The sequence below is a fragment of the Parasteatoda tepidariorum genome, chromosome 2, assembly GCF_982258835.1.
Source record: "Parasteatoda tepidariorum strain Cologne lab strain chromosome 2, Ptep-v5.0, whole genome shotgun sequence".
Lineage (NCBI taxonomy): Eukaryota > Metazoa > Arthropoda > Arachnida > Araneae > Theridiidae > Parasteatoda > Parasteatoda tepidariorum.
In genome coordinates, this window is record NC_141756.1 from 99118597 (window position 1) to 99134132 (window position 15536).

At 26.7% G+C, this 15536-nt stretch overlaps 1 protein-coding gene and 2 non-coding genes across 4 annotated transcripts in view; 1 reads left to right on the plus strand and 2 right to left on the minus strand.

Moving 5' to 3' along the window:
* The window catches only part of LOC107440333 (WAP four-disulfide core domain protein 1), a 54988-nt gene that overhangs the window by 3143 nt on the left and 36309 nt on the right, over positions 1-15536 (minus strand). For both annotated transcript variants that reach the window (XM_087157847.1, XM_087157848.1), the window contains exon 6: positions 3053-3137. In XM_087157847.1, the coding sequence (XP_087013973.1) occupies positions 3053-3137 (85 nt within the window). The remainder of the gene's footprint in view (positions 1-3052; positions 3138-15536) is intronic.
* On the plus strand, positions 6586-6657 carry TRNAH-GUG (transfer RNA histidin (anticodon GUG)). Its single transcript has one exon. It is a non-coding gene; the product is annotated as a tRNA-His (tRNA).
* TRNAH-GUG (transfer RNA histidin (anticodon GUG)) lies at positions 8548-8619 on the minus strand. Its single transcript has one exon. It is a non-coding gene; the product is annotated as a tRNA-His (tRNA).

Consider the following 15536-nt stretch of genomic DNA (forward strand, 5'->3'; position numbering starts at 1 on the left):
TCGAATTGTTCACTTAAGAAACTTAGGAAATAGTTAGCGAAACAAAGTAAGTAAATTTTCAGAACATATAATGAAAAACTAAAATTCAAATTCGAAATAATTTTAATAAATATTTTTCTATAATAATTTAATATTTTAATTAAGTGAGATTCTTGCCCTTGATGCTTGCTGCACGTAGATTTTATCTTAGGTTCCAATTTGGTTAGCCTCAGTCTCAAGTCTCCCCGTTGTGTTATATCTAGACGATTTTTTTTTACCAATAAAATCATTTACAGCACTAAATCCACATTCAGCTAAATATGAAGATGGAATCGGTAACAATAGTTTTCTTGCACATTTGATTGAATTTGGGTACTTGTTTTCTGTTTCATCATTTTGCATTTCTGCTAGTTCTTCTTGATATATTTGATATATCAGACAAATCCACTAACATGGACTGCAACATCCATGTTGGAAAATAAACTTGTTTTAAATCAGAATATCTTTCTTTTAAATCAGTCGATAGAATTTTCAGATGATAGACAATAACAAGTAAAGGGGTATCATTTACTTCACATTTTTGGAGCCAATGAAACTGTTCAAAGTTTTTGTTGTTAATATATTTCTGACATAACTCAATAAGGGTAATGAAGCCATATATCTTCGCTTTTGCATCAACAAGGTTTTATTTGTTCCTTGAAGTTTCTTATTTAATATATTCAACTTTTCAAAGATATTGACTAAATAACTCACAAATGCTTTACCATCGACTGTAAACAGATACTTCATTTCAGGTTTGTCACTTAAAAAATCCCTAAGTCACATAATATTTATTGACCGCGATTATTTAAGAATTTGCTTTTTTCTTTCGATTTTGTCACCGAAATCTCGCATTGCATTTAAATGGCCCAGAGCAAAAGGTTTAAACTCATGTCGAGTCCATTTTTGAATTGCCCCCCTTTGCAATTAAATTGCCCCTCGGTAAGGCGTGAGCCCCACGTTGGGAAACACTGGTTTAGAGCCTCCTTGCCGTTATAAGCTTATTTTTTAAAGGTTTTCATGGTGTTCCTTTCAATGCAAAGCAAATACGGGTTAATTTTACGCGAAAAATCCTGGACAGGGGCTAGTTTGTCCCCACGCATTATGCAAGGATTCACTTGCCTCACTATCCTCTGGATTAAGTTCAAAATAACGAGGCTAGTTTTCTGACCGATATTATAAATTTGAACTCAACCCAGAAGACAAGTGAAAAGTCATTTTGGGCAAAACCTTCCATGTCGGCAAGGAGACTATAGCCCAAAATGCTAAAACTATATTTTACGTCAACACTGCGGCGGGTATGCGCGACTAAGTTCGAATTCAAATTATTGCTTCTTAGCAGAGTTGGACAAAAATGTAATCGATTACATTTTTCGATTACAGTTGTCAATTACTTGTAATAATGATTACAAGATAACTTAATTTTGATTACAACTGTAATCGTGAAATCATGATTACAAGTAACTGATTACTGTAAGTGAAAAATGTAATCGATTGCATTTTTGCTCTACTCTGATGTAATCAAAAATTATGATTACTTGTAATCATGATTATATGTAATCGTGATTACAAGTAATTGATTACATAGCAGTTATTATCTGTAATCGACGGTCAACTCTGCTTCTTAGCTATTGTTATATTAGTCTATTAAAACTAGAACCATTATCTAGGAACTCAACTGTGTGGTCATTTGTGGTCTTATTTAAGCACTGTATTTATAATAAATATAATAAACATATGTACAGGGTGAAAAAAAAAATGAAGCACTCTAAATAACTTTTAATCTAATGATCGGATTTTCACTCACACTTAATGGGTTCGAGTTTAAAAATGGATCGAATTTTAAAAAAGTCGTATATTTAAAATTTGATTTCTCAGGAACTATTCGACCGATTTCGCGCGAAGTTTGTATTTGACATACTTTAAAATGAAGTCAAAAATTGTATACCTTACAATTCAAAATTTTTTCTACTATTATTAAATATTAAACTATTTCAATGATTCAAGGGGTTGACCTCAAATATGCTAATTAATTAGTTGAGACGATGATACAAGACGACGACATACCTTTTCTTCGATGGATTAGAATTTTTGAACCTCAAACTGTACGGTAAACATGCAATCAGGGAAATATGGTCAGGAGAGCGGATGAAAGTTTGGGGCCCTTAATGTTAATTTTACTTTTTGTATATTTCGCCATACCTCATAAACTTTTTAAGTGAACTGAAATATTTTTACAAGCGATTATAAAATTCTTCTTTCTACCCCAAAAAATCGTCTAATAATTTTTATTATTTTGTTTAAAAGTAGTCAGAAATTTTTCGAATTGCGAGGTATAAAATTTTTTACATAGATTTTAAAGAATAATTTTAAAAATCCAAAAATAAAATGTGAACGTAATCGGTCGAATAGTTCCTAAAAAAATCAAATTTTAAGAAGTCAGGTATTTGAAATCTGATATTTCATGAGCTATTCGACCGTTTTCGTTGAAATTTTGCAATATAAAATTATATTCTTTAAAATGGTAATAAAAAAAATTTATACTTTGTAATTCAAAAAGTTTTCGAAAATTATTAAATAAAATAACAAAAAATAATAAATGGTTATTAAAAATTCTTTTCTTGTGTGGAATTATCTTTTAAATGAATTTTATAATTGTGATCAAAAACTTTTCAATTTGAAGTTCTCGCGATATGGTGAAATACGTAAAAAATAAAATTAATATTTAAGGATCCAAATTTTCGACAGCTCTTTTGACCAAACTATTAAGACTATATTTTTCAGATTGCGCCCTCCCCCCTATTTTGAACATAAGAAATCTAAATACGCTGAAAAAGAAAGGTATGTTCATTCAGAGAAAGCAAGATTTTGGGCCTGTTTCGTAACTTAAAATATCGTCGGCACAACTAATTATCATATTTAAGACACCCCCTCGAAGTATTAAGATTGAGTTCCAGTTCGTGAAAATTCGATCATTAAATCAAAAGTTATTCAAGTTTTTTTTTTTTCTTTTCCCTGCACCTTTACAACTTACCATTCCTTCACGTATGGTTTTGTCATGAAATCTTGCATATCCTTGTACTGAACTTCACTGAGTACGCATCCGCCCGGAAGGTAAACTGAAATCAGAATACTTCAAATTTAATAAGCCTTAATGAAATTTTAAACAAAAATCTGAATGCAGTTGGGTAAAATATTCAAGAAAAATAAATAAAGCTACTGTAAACTGAATCTGTACTGAAGTCAACTTTGAAGAAACTTTCAAAATAAATAAAAATCTCCGTTACCAAGTTATTATTATTAAAAAAAAAACTTGTACGTAACTTTTTTAATCATTAGAGTGGCTAAATACTTTAAATTTACTTTTTAATGAATGATGCTGCCATCTAGTGAAAATTATTACACACAAACGCTTAATTTTATCTTCAAAGAATTACGCAAATAAAATTTAATTTTTATTTAACTCACGCGTCGTTAAAATAATTTTTATTTTTTTTTGTATTGGAAGAAAGAAAACAAAATACTTGAAAAAATTTCTTTTTTCAAATTCGAAATAGTAAAATAAATCCTCCATAATGAAGAGAAATGAAGTCACTCTCTGTTATTAAATCTTCAAACCATAATATTCAATTACTTAAAAACTTTGTTGTAACATTTGTAAATGTACTTATAACTATATATAGTATAATTAATTTATTATATATAAAATATTGATTATTATAAATAAATAATTGATTATTATAAATAAATAATTGATTATTATAAATAAATAATTGATTATTATAAATAAAATATTGATTATTGTAAATAAATAATTGATTATTATAAATAATTGATTATTATAAATAAATAATTGATTATTGTAAATAAATAATTGATTATTATAAATAATTGATTATTATAAATAATTAATTATTATAAATAGCAGAAATTTCATCTGACATCCAAATAGCTTCTGATATTTTTTAATCCAGCCACATTCAAAAGTAATTTCTATTTTATTTTTCATTCTTCCTCACTCAACTTATTAATAAAAGCAAGTAGAATTATAACATAGGTCGACTCTTGTGTTATCAGATAATACATGCAATCATTTAATCAACTAGTGGAATGATTTATTTTAAAAGTTGTTCTGGTTCAAAATAGCTTCTTTCAACTATAATTTGAAAAGATTGCTCGTAATAAATAGCTTTTTTTTTCTCTATATTAATAACTAAAAAAAGTTTTGAACAGCATTTTGTTTTCAAAATATGCTATTGTGTAAAATTTTAAAAAAATTCTTCAGCGAAGACGCCATACCGCGAGAAAAACAAATTCTGTTTTACCTACATAAAAAAACTTAAAAATTTAAAGTATAGAAAAATTTTGTCAAAATTAGAAAAAGTACAAGAGTAAACCATAAGGTATCAAATGATCATTTTTTCTTTTTTTCAAAATATCAAAATGCAAAAAAAAATTTATAATAGAAGTACTTCCTCACTATTCCAAATGATGAGTATTCCTGCCATAATTTATTTGCACTCTAATAATTAAAAAAAAATAATAAAAATTGCCTTTTTAACTCTATTAATTACTTAATTTATTAATTATTTTAATAAAATTTATTACTGTTTATCATGTATGGCAGTACTTTTACTTTCGTTACTTGTACCGCCGGTACAAGTAAAAAGTACGTACTTTACTGTACGTACTTTACTTGTACTTCGTTACTTTTTAAATTTAGTACTTTTACTTGTACTTTCGTTACTTTTTTACTGAAAAAGTACAATATTTGTAACGGAAATGTCGAATGAAATCGTTACTTTTTTCTACAACTCGGTAAGCTTTCTAAAAAAAATTTTTAAAAAATGCTTCGGAATGCAATTATTTTGCAAAATGAATACAAATATTAATTAGCAAGTTATTTTCATTCATTTTCGAGTTTTATGCATTTGTTTAATACATTTTAAATAAAAAATGTTGGATTTTGTTTTTACTTTTTCAATTTTCTTTTTGAACTCACTAATAATACATTTTTGTCTTAATACATTTTTTACTAAATACATTTTTACCTAGTACATTTTTTACTAAAATTATGTTTATGCCCGACCTTGTCAAACAACGCCCAGTCAAATCTCTAAGAACTTCAGAACTATTTTATGCTATTGAAAACTATTATAATTACTATTTTGACTCTTGAAAACTCGAAGGTATTAATTTAGCCGGTGATACTAAAATTCGTTTACAAATTTTAATTATTCCGTTAGGCAGAAATGTTCGGAAAATGATTTTCTCGCATGACTTTAGCCATGGTTACAAATAAAACTGTAGATTGTTCTGTTTCAACTTATACTGCACATTCAATTATTTTTTACTAGCTCAAAGATCACAAGCTATCTGAAACCCCGTGTTTGCTTTCTTTATGTTTGTGCTTTTAAAACGCGTTTCTATAGAGTAAAACAATTTTAAATCAATGGTAATTTAAATAAATAAAAATAATAAACTAAAAATTAAAATCAATAGATAAAATTTCTTTTTCGTGCAAATCCATAAAAAGTTTGATATTAAAATTATATTTGATTTTAAAATTATATTATACGATTATATTATAAAATTATATTATAATATTCTTCCGAATTTAAAAATAAATTACTGTCAATAATTTTCAAAATTAAAAATAATTAAATAAATAACAACAATTTTGCGAAAACATTAAAAAACATAAGAATATTATTCAATAAAATTTTAGGTTACTTTGAATTTTCGATTTCCTAGAAATGTACTTTTAAATCGTTACTTTTTTTGTTTAGTACTTGTACTTTTACTTGTACTTTTAACTCGTTACTTTTTTTAAAAATACTTGTACTTTTACTCGTTACTTTTTAAAAGTAACGTTGCCATATATGCTGTTTATAGATTAAAAAAAATAATAACTTTAGCAGTTTACTATACAATTATCTTTAGCAGTTTACTTTTTATATAAACTCTTTCTTTTGTAAAAACATTTTTGCAAAAACTAATGTATTAAACGCAATTGTTACGTTTTAATTGACAGGTCACCTGAAAAAATCGATATCTGATTTAGAAATATGACTAATTCACTGCAAATCAGTGAAAATGAAACAATAATATTACTTTTATTAATACAAAGAGCGAACACCACTTTCTTTTTCGTGTATTATTCTTGTTAACTCATCGAGTTAATCTGTATCCTGTTTTATCTTCTTCTTTTTTCTCAATCCATCCGTTATATCAATAATGACGAAATTTTCCGATTCCCTTGAAAAATTCTGCATAAAATAGTAAGATCTGCACCAAAAAAGTTTTTTTTTTATTAAATAAAATACATTTAATTATAATCAATTATAAATATCGCTTTTTTTATTTTAAATGTAATCCACAAAATGTCCTTACGAATAAATCAAGATTCATTTGATGAAATAAAATAAAGATATTAAAAAAATGCATATAGATGGAAGCTATTTATGAAATGAAGTGCAGTAGTTTTAAAAACTTTGTCCTCAAAATGAATGTATGTTAACAAAAACTGGTTTGTTTAAGAACATTTATTCCTTCAACCTTCACGTCGCCGTGATCGTATAGTGGTTAGTACATTGCGTTGTGGCCGCAATAACCCAGGTTCGAATCCTGGTCACGGCAAGAACTTGTTTTTTTATATTTTGAACAAATTGCATCTTTTAATACCTTCTTAAAATTATTTTTTTACTTCTATTTTGGTGAAAGCATATTAAACTAGTTAAAAAGCCCAGTCTTTTCAAACTTATTTATTGAGAATGCTATTATGTTCCACTTGAAAATAGTTTCTTCAATTTTTTATTAATTATTTTGTTTGCATACGAATAATATTTCATTAGGTAGCCTAAAAATATCACGGTTTAAAACCATTTCTCATTGTTGTCGGTATAATTTTATTGGGCAAAAACAATCATATCATAGAATCTTTTCTAAAAAAAAAGATTCAGAAATCTTTAATTGCGATCAACATAAAATTAATAAGACTTATAATTAACTGCAAATTACTTATTTATCTCTTATTTAAAGGAGTTTACCAGTAGTATTTATTTATCGTTCATTCCAATTATTATTTTCTGTTATTATAAAAATTTAGATTTGAGTTATTACTTATAATTAAAGGCTTAAAACTGCTTTATTGTTTATTGTATTGCTTTGCTCCTTTATTATTTTAAAAATTAATGACATAATCTTATTTTGGTAAGCAATATTTCATAACAAAGATATTAAGCTACCTACTTTTCTTTACATAAAATGATAAATAAGTTACATTCACTTTTGCAATAAACCTTTAGTAAAACGGCATTACTTACAATTAAAATAATGGATACAAAATAACTGTTTAAAACTCCAAAAAAGTATTAAAAATTGATTTTTTGTTGCAAAATAATCTTTTTGGCGAAAATTATTTACGAGTTTTCAAAATGTACTATAATAAGAAAATCATTTAAAACAAGTTTGTGGGTCAAAATTAATTGGTTTAAATTTTATCACATTATAATTGGAAAATTAATTTGCTGAGCCAAATCTGTGTTAATACAATAAAAAAATGGTCATTTTCAATTGAATAGTTTTTTGATTTTAACGTAATAAATCTGTTTTTCGTTTAAGAAAAACTATGCAATCGTAAGGGTTGGTAGTTAAAAAAAGTAAAAATGATATGAAGTTTGTGTTAGTTAATAAAATTATAAGAATAAAATTTTCTAAAATTCTCATATAATTTTAGATTTCAAAGCTTTTTGAACCACTATTTGTATTGCGTTTTAAAAAAAAAATGACAAAATTGTGACAGACATAAAAGGGACATTTACAAAAGATGTCATCAAGTTAGGAGGAAAAGATGAGGGTTCCTGAAATTGTGACAGTTAATGACAGTTCACAAGAAATGTAACATCACACATTTTAGATAAAATAAAAACTTTTAAAACCAACAGATTAAATATTAGTGAATTGTATATGTTCTTGTATTTTTGTAATAAAAATAAGTACGCATCTGATCATTATTAATTTCAGAAATGTCATTAAGAAACGTTGTTAAAGTTAAAAAATAAAAATATGATCTATAACATGTGTAATAGATCGTATGCCAAAAGTTAATGAAATATAGCATGAATCATTAGTGGGGTAAAGTGTGACGCTTTGCGACAGAGGCATAAGAATAAATATTTTTTCCAACAGATTTTTTTTTATTTCAAAAATGTATATTTTAGTATTTTAGTTTTGATTCCGTGCATTTATAAGGCTTTGCCATATTTTAAGATACTTGTTAAGACCCCGCGACGAGTGAAGAATTCAAATAGCCTATGAAACCTTGAAATAATGTACTAATTCTTCTGAATATCCAATGAGTAACGTATACTCATTGGATTCACTTTCAGTAAAAATATTTTTGTATTCACAAAAAGAATAAAAAATCCTTTCCACTCCCATTAACTTCACAAAAAGAGTTTACTTCGATCCTGATTTGTACAAAATACAACCTTTTATAAAATAAAAATTAAAAATTTTAAAAAGCATTGCCGTGACCAGGATTCGAACCTGGGTTATTGCGGCCACAACGCAATGTACTAACCACTATACGATCACGGCACATCATAAGAGAGTTTTAGAATCATTTATTCAGACATAATTTTCTTATCTGCTCTATTTATTTCTTCAAAGAGTAGGATATCATTACAGCCACTCCCTTTTGCTTGAAACCATTGAAGCGTGATCCTATTATTGGAAATTAAGGTGAGTTGTTTAAATCAAGTATTTAGGGATATCTCCATAGATGGCAGCACTACATGCTCTAAAATAATTCATGGATGGCAACACTAATAATTTTAAAGTTATTATTCATAGATGGCAGCACTACATTGTTTAAAACTTAAAGCAGCTTAAAATGAAAACAGAATTTATTTTTTTTTAATTCTACTTTTTAAAAGGAATGTGCTAAAAAAAATTAATGTCATCATTACACCTAAAATTTCAAATCGTAGAAGATTATTTGAATTAATAATGGAGTTTCAAATTTGAATACTTCAAAAAAATTACTATCTGATTTTGATGAGACTTCTTTTATAAAACTAACTAAACTATGTGGTGGTTTTAATACTTCGACAATGCAAAATTTTTTTTTTTGAATCTTTAAAACTTTATTTAATTTTTAAGGACTTACAAAAATGTTATTGATAATATCCACATGGAAAATATTTGATGATTTCTATGAATGGTGCTGCCATCTAAGTGTAAACCTTTCAAAATTTTTCATAAAATAGTTTGAAAAATTTGTGATTCTATTTATATATGTTTTTTCCCATTAAAAACTTAACGAAAAAAAAGTAGATATTTTTAAAATGACTTTTGTAAAAAAAAGTTGCTTTTACAACAATTCTGAAAACAACTGAAGTTTTAGAATACTTCGGTTGTAATTGCAAAGCATATACCTGACTTTTTAATTTGCACCATTGAAAAAAACACGTGAAATAAGTAGTTTTCTAATCATTGGTTGCATGTAGTAGGTACATTTTATTCATTATTTAATAGCATTTCTTAGTTGAAAATAGTTTGAAACAAAGCTTATAATGAAAATAAATATGACTAATTTTACTGTTAATCGGGTGGAGGCAACCAAAAAAATTTAAAAATTGGTTACGAATATTTAGTGACACTTCATGTTGGAAGCTTCAAAAGGTCTTAATTTCGCCTTAATTTTTAGAACTAAGCTGGCCAGTTTAACAGTTAGATATATTGCTTTTAAATTACATAAACATTTTGGTACTTAAAAATTAGTAAAAATGTTGTTTTTCTTTAAATCAATCAATAGCTTTTTAAATTTTTAACGATTATGGACAACCTATTTTCGTAATCGATTTATTTGCAGGAATTATTTTGACTATATTTTATAGTCACTACGGGATTATTTTTAAAAAAATATTTAATGACTATTCTTATAACTTATATAGATTGAAAATGTCATAAACAACGGCAAAGCTCAAACCATTCTTGCCAACTTTTACTCTTTCCCAAAATTATTTTCCAAAGTGGTTTCCAATTATTAGCCCAAATATTCATATATTTTTCCATAAATTAAACAAACCATCGTACAATTAACACGCATTTATATTTATGTTGATTTTTCATACGTAGTGGTGATTAAAATAAAAATTAATTAAATTTATACACCCAGTAGAAAGCCACAATTTTTATCACTCAAAATGAAAAAAATAATAACTAAGGTCCGGATTTTGATGACATTTGCATTTTTTTGCATTTTTTGCATTTTTGGACATTTTTTGTCTTTTAGAGCATTTTTTTAGATTTATAGGGCATTTTTCTTTAAATTTTTGGGCGTATTTTGCATTTTAAAAATTTTTTTAAGTTTTTTGTTAATTTTTCCAATTTTTATTATTTTTTATCAATTTTCATTATTAAACTGGCTTCCAAACAATGAAGAAAATCTATAGGATATTAACAGGTGAAGCAACATCTTTTCAAATTGAAGAAGAATTGCAGTAAGTGAGACCGTCTTTTTCAAGTACACGCCTATAACATCAGTAGACGTTGAAAGAAGCTTCTGCAGGAATGAAAATTTACTTTCAGACGAGAGACGCTCGTTTACATTTCAAATTATCGAAAAACATTTAATAATCTAATGTAATTCTGATATTTAGTAATATTATGAGATGGAAGTTGTTATATCCATTAAAGTTTCTATACAAAACAAAAATATTTTGGTGTCAATCAAGGGCGCCGGCAGGGGGGTGCAAGGAGGTGCACTTGCACCCCCTAGATTTTTTTTAAACAATTAAAGAGATACAGAAAAAAAAATTGCTATAAAATTTTTTTACTAAAAATATTTTTATTCTAAAACAAATAATTAAGGGGCAATCCATTAAAAATTTACACCCATGATACAAAAATGATATAATTTATTTTTTTTTTATTGTTCTTTATTGAAAATAAATAGACACATTTATTTTTGCGTTTTTGTTTAAATTGCATATTTTTGACTATACGAGTTTTTGAAAATTTCGCTTTTTTGCGCGCACGACTTTGCAAGTAATTTTTTAACGTATTGCCATCCAACAACAAAAATATTTAAATACACTTTCTTGAAGTAAATTTTCTCAAATTTTAAGAAAATCAACATTAAAATGTAAAATTTTTTGTTTTTAACAAAAAAAAAATTCTTTTTTTGAAAAAAACAATATTTTTTTGCAATTTGGAGTTTTTTGATTTTTTTTATATTTCAACAGTGTAAAGTATAATCAATAATGATATCAATTCCAAATTTTTGGAAAGGTAAGACACTTTGTTCGAAAGATATAAACAAAACAGTGACTTTGTGTTTCAAAGTCAGTAGCTATGCCAGCGCCATCAATACAGTTTCTCGTGGTAAATACAAGAAATTCGTACTTTTTTTTAAAATATCTTGTTAGCAATGATGAAATGTATCTTCAAAAAAATTAACCCATGAAAGTATAGGTAATAACAAAACAAAATGTAATAACAGAATATCTTTGTTTGTTTGTTTTTTTGTTAGAGGATTGCACCTCCTTTAATAATATTCTGCCGGCGCCCTTGGTGTCAATATATTTTCCTTTTTTTGTTATTTTAGGATATAAAACATATTTTTCAAACTTTAATGAGCGTAGAACAAGTATTGCATTGTTTTATATTTTTTAAATGACTCATAATAATTTTGAAGAGCAAAACATTTTTTTAATTCAATATTTTTACTTTATTTAAGGCATTTTTTGCGCAATTTTTGCATTTTTAAGGGCATTTTTTGCCCTTTTTAAGGGCATTTTTTGCACTTTTTAAGGGCATTAGTTGAGATTTTTTAGGTCATCAAAATCCGGGCTCTAATAATAACACTTTAAATGAAACCTTTTTCCTTTGACCGTGGTAAAATTTACAAATTATTAAAACATAAATTTATAAATTTTACTTCCGCTTCACCACTACTTGTGTAAAAAATTTACTATCATATTATTTCAAAAAGGATTTTTTTTTCCCCTTCAGTTAAAATTTTGAAACTATTTACCCATGTGTGTCCAGCATCTTTTAAAAAGGACCTTTGCGCTTTCCAAAAGGAATAAAGTGGTAGTAGAAGTGCTTCAGCAATCGGATTTATATTGCAGGAACAAGTTAGTTTTGTCTACAAATAATATATGAATAATTTAAATATTTATTCTTGCTACTGAATTTAAAACCAGTGCATTTTTTAAGTTAAAGTGGTTACAGGCAGAAATATCCATTTGATATAAAAATTAAAGAAAAGAACGACCACTTCTTTTTCCGATAGCTGTTTATCATATATAGACTACTTTTCGTAACTGGTATTAATGAGTTTATTTGATTTCAAGCACTCATTAATGTATGCAATATTGGCGACAAAAGTGTTGGTATTTGGTAACAAAATCATACCTTTCAAGGTGGGAAAGATCATTGGGTTCGCCTACTTATATAAATAACACTCAAAGACAGATCTCGCGTAATATAAATCATTTCTCATTCGTATCCCAACACGCCTCAAGCATGAAAAAAAAAATAGTCGTCGTAACAATAATAGAGAAACAAAAACAGAAAAAAAATTAGGTCAATCAACATTAACATAAATATTTCGCCCACTCTCACAGCGTAAAACGATTTGATTCGAAACCAAAACTTCAGAGGGAATTAAGGTTGTTCTTCGAAGGTTCTGCACCATACCAAATAATTTTTATTCCCGCGCATTCCAGCGGCAAGCAAATAATTAAGATAATGGATAATAATAATTAATAGATTAAATAATCGAATTAAAATTGTTCTTTCACCATACAAAATAACGTTTATTCCAGAGCATTCCAGAGGCGAGCAGATAATTAAGATAATGGATAATAATTAGATTAAATAATAGAATTGAGGTTCTTTTTCGAAGGTTCTGTCATCATACCAAATAACGTTTATTCCAGCAGCGAGCAGATAATTAAGAGAGTGATAAATAATAATTAATAGATTAAATAAGAGAATTAAGGTTGTTCTTTCACCATATCAAATAACGTTCATTCTAGCGCATTCCAGCTGCGAGCAGATAATTAAGACAATGGATAATAATATTTAGTACATAAAATAATCTAATTAAAGTTGTTCTTTCTCCATACAAAATAACGTTTATTCCAACGCATTTCAAAGGCGTTCAGATAATTAAGATAGTGGATAAAATAATTAATAGATTAAATAATAGAATTAAGGTTCTTTTTCGAAGGTTCTGTCATCATACCAAATAACGTTTATTCCAGAGGCGAGCAGATAATTAAGATAGTAAATAATAATAATAATTAATAGATTAAATAATAGAATTAAGGTTGTTCTTTCACCATACCAAATAATGTTTATTCTAGCGCATTTCAGAAGCGAGTAGATAATTAAGATAGTGGTTAATAAAGATTAATAGACTAATAAATAAAGTTGCTCTTTTACCATTCAAAATAACGGTTATTCCAGACCATTCCAAAGGCGAACAGATAATTAAGATAGTGGATAATAATAATAATTAATAGATTAAATGATCGAATTAAAGTTGTTCTTTCACCATACAAAATAACGTTTATTCTAGCGCATTTCAGGAGCTAGTAGATAATTAAGATAGTGGATAATAATGATTAATAGATTAAAAAATAGAATTAAGGTTGTTCTTCGAAAATTCTGCCGTCATGCTAAGTGATGTTTTTTAGCGAATAATATGCTATTTTTAATACTGTTGTAATTTGTACCAGTTATTCTTGACTGATAGGTTAGGTTTTTCCAATCTTTAGCCAGTATGCCATGGCGTGCAGATGTGAATGAATGCTTGGCGCAAACTCCTCAAATTGATCCTCTAAATATGAGCTGTGTATAATCACTAGAGCCCGAATTTTGATGACCAAAAAGAATTCCTAAAAATACCTTTAAAATAGCAAAGAAAAAAAAATAGCCTTAAAACATCCAAAAATGTCTTAAAAATACAAAATTTAATTTCTCAAGTTGATTTGCAAAAAAAAAAAATTATTTTAGTTTTGTCATACAAAAAACGATAAAAGCAAACTTTCAAAACACATCGACGAAATTTTGGGCGATGTGTCCTAATTTTTTTTTTTTTTTTTTAATGTGACCTACTAAGAAAAACAAATTGAAATTTGTTTTATAAATTACGTTCCATCATTTGATCCCATTACCTAACTTTTTGGATCAAAGAAAAGTTTTAAAATATCCAGTTTTGAAAAACAACAAGAAATATATGGTTTCATTTTAAACAATCAACTGTCGGAAAATAGATAAAATTATTCCCGTAAGCATTTCAATTTGACCAAAATTTTATTTAGTTTCATTAACAATAATAAAAAAAAGTTACACGTAGTACTGAAAATAGAACTGTAAGAAACAGTACAGAATCAAGACAGCCATCACGTGAAAAAAAGTGGGGGGGAAGGAAAAGATTAATGATTTATGTTTAAAGAAAAACAGATGGTGACTAGTCTAAACAAAGAGGGGTAAACTGTATGTCAAAATATGTGTTGACATTCATCTGTCAGGAATGACGCAAACAGGTGTAGCAGTATTTTCCACGTATTTCCTAATTTAATCATTTATTGACAAAAGTGGCTATGTTTTTCACTCCAACTTATATTGCTTTAAATATTAACGTAGTATATACAAATTCTTATAAATCGGTAATTGTTTTCTTATTGCTTGAAATGAAAGCAATTAGTAGTATTTTTTTTTTCATTTCCCATTGTTTTTCTTTCAAATAAACAGGACCACGTTTTTCGTTCCACCTTGAATTATTTTTAGCTATAAACATAGTACATGTGGTCATAGAAATTCATAAAAATCGGTTGTTGGTTTCCTATAGCTAGAAATGAAAGCAATTAGTAATAATACTTAAAAAAACTATATCGTTTTCCTTTCAATTAAACACATTTATGTTTTTAGCTGCAAATTATGTTGTTTTGACTACCAGGTAATTCTTAATTTCTGATTGCTTTCAACATGCTTTTTAATATGTTATATGCTATCATAGAAATTCATAAAAATTGGTTATCGTCTTTTTTTTTTTTTTTTTTTTTTGCTAGAAATGAAAGCAATTAGTAATAATACTTAAATACCTATATCGCTTTTCTTTCAATTAAACACATTTATGTTTTTAGCTGCAAATTATGTTGTTTTGACTACCAGGTAATTCTTAATTTCTGATTGCTTTCAACATGCTTTTTAATATGTTATATGCTATCATAGAAATTCATAAAAATTGGTTATCGTCTTTTTTTTTTTTTTTTGCTAGAAATGAAAGCAATTAGTAATAATACTTAAATACCTATATCACTTTTCTTTCAATTAAACACATTTATGTTTTTAGCTGCAGTTTATATTGTTTTGACCACCAGGTAATACCTAATTTCTTATTTCTTTTCACCATGCTTTTTAATATGATGTATGCTATCATAGAAATTCATAAAAATTGGTTATCGATTTCTTATTGCTGAAAATGTAAAAAATAA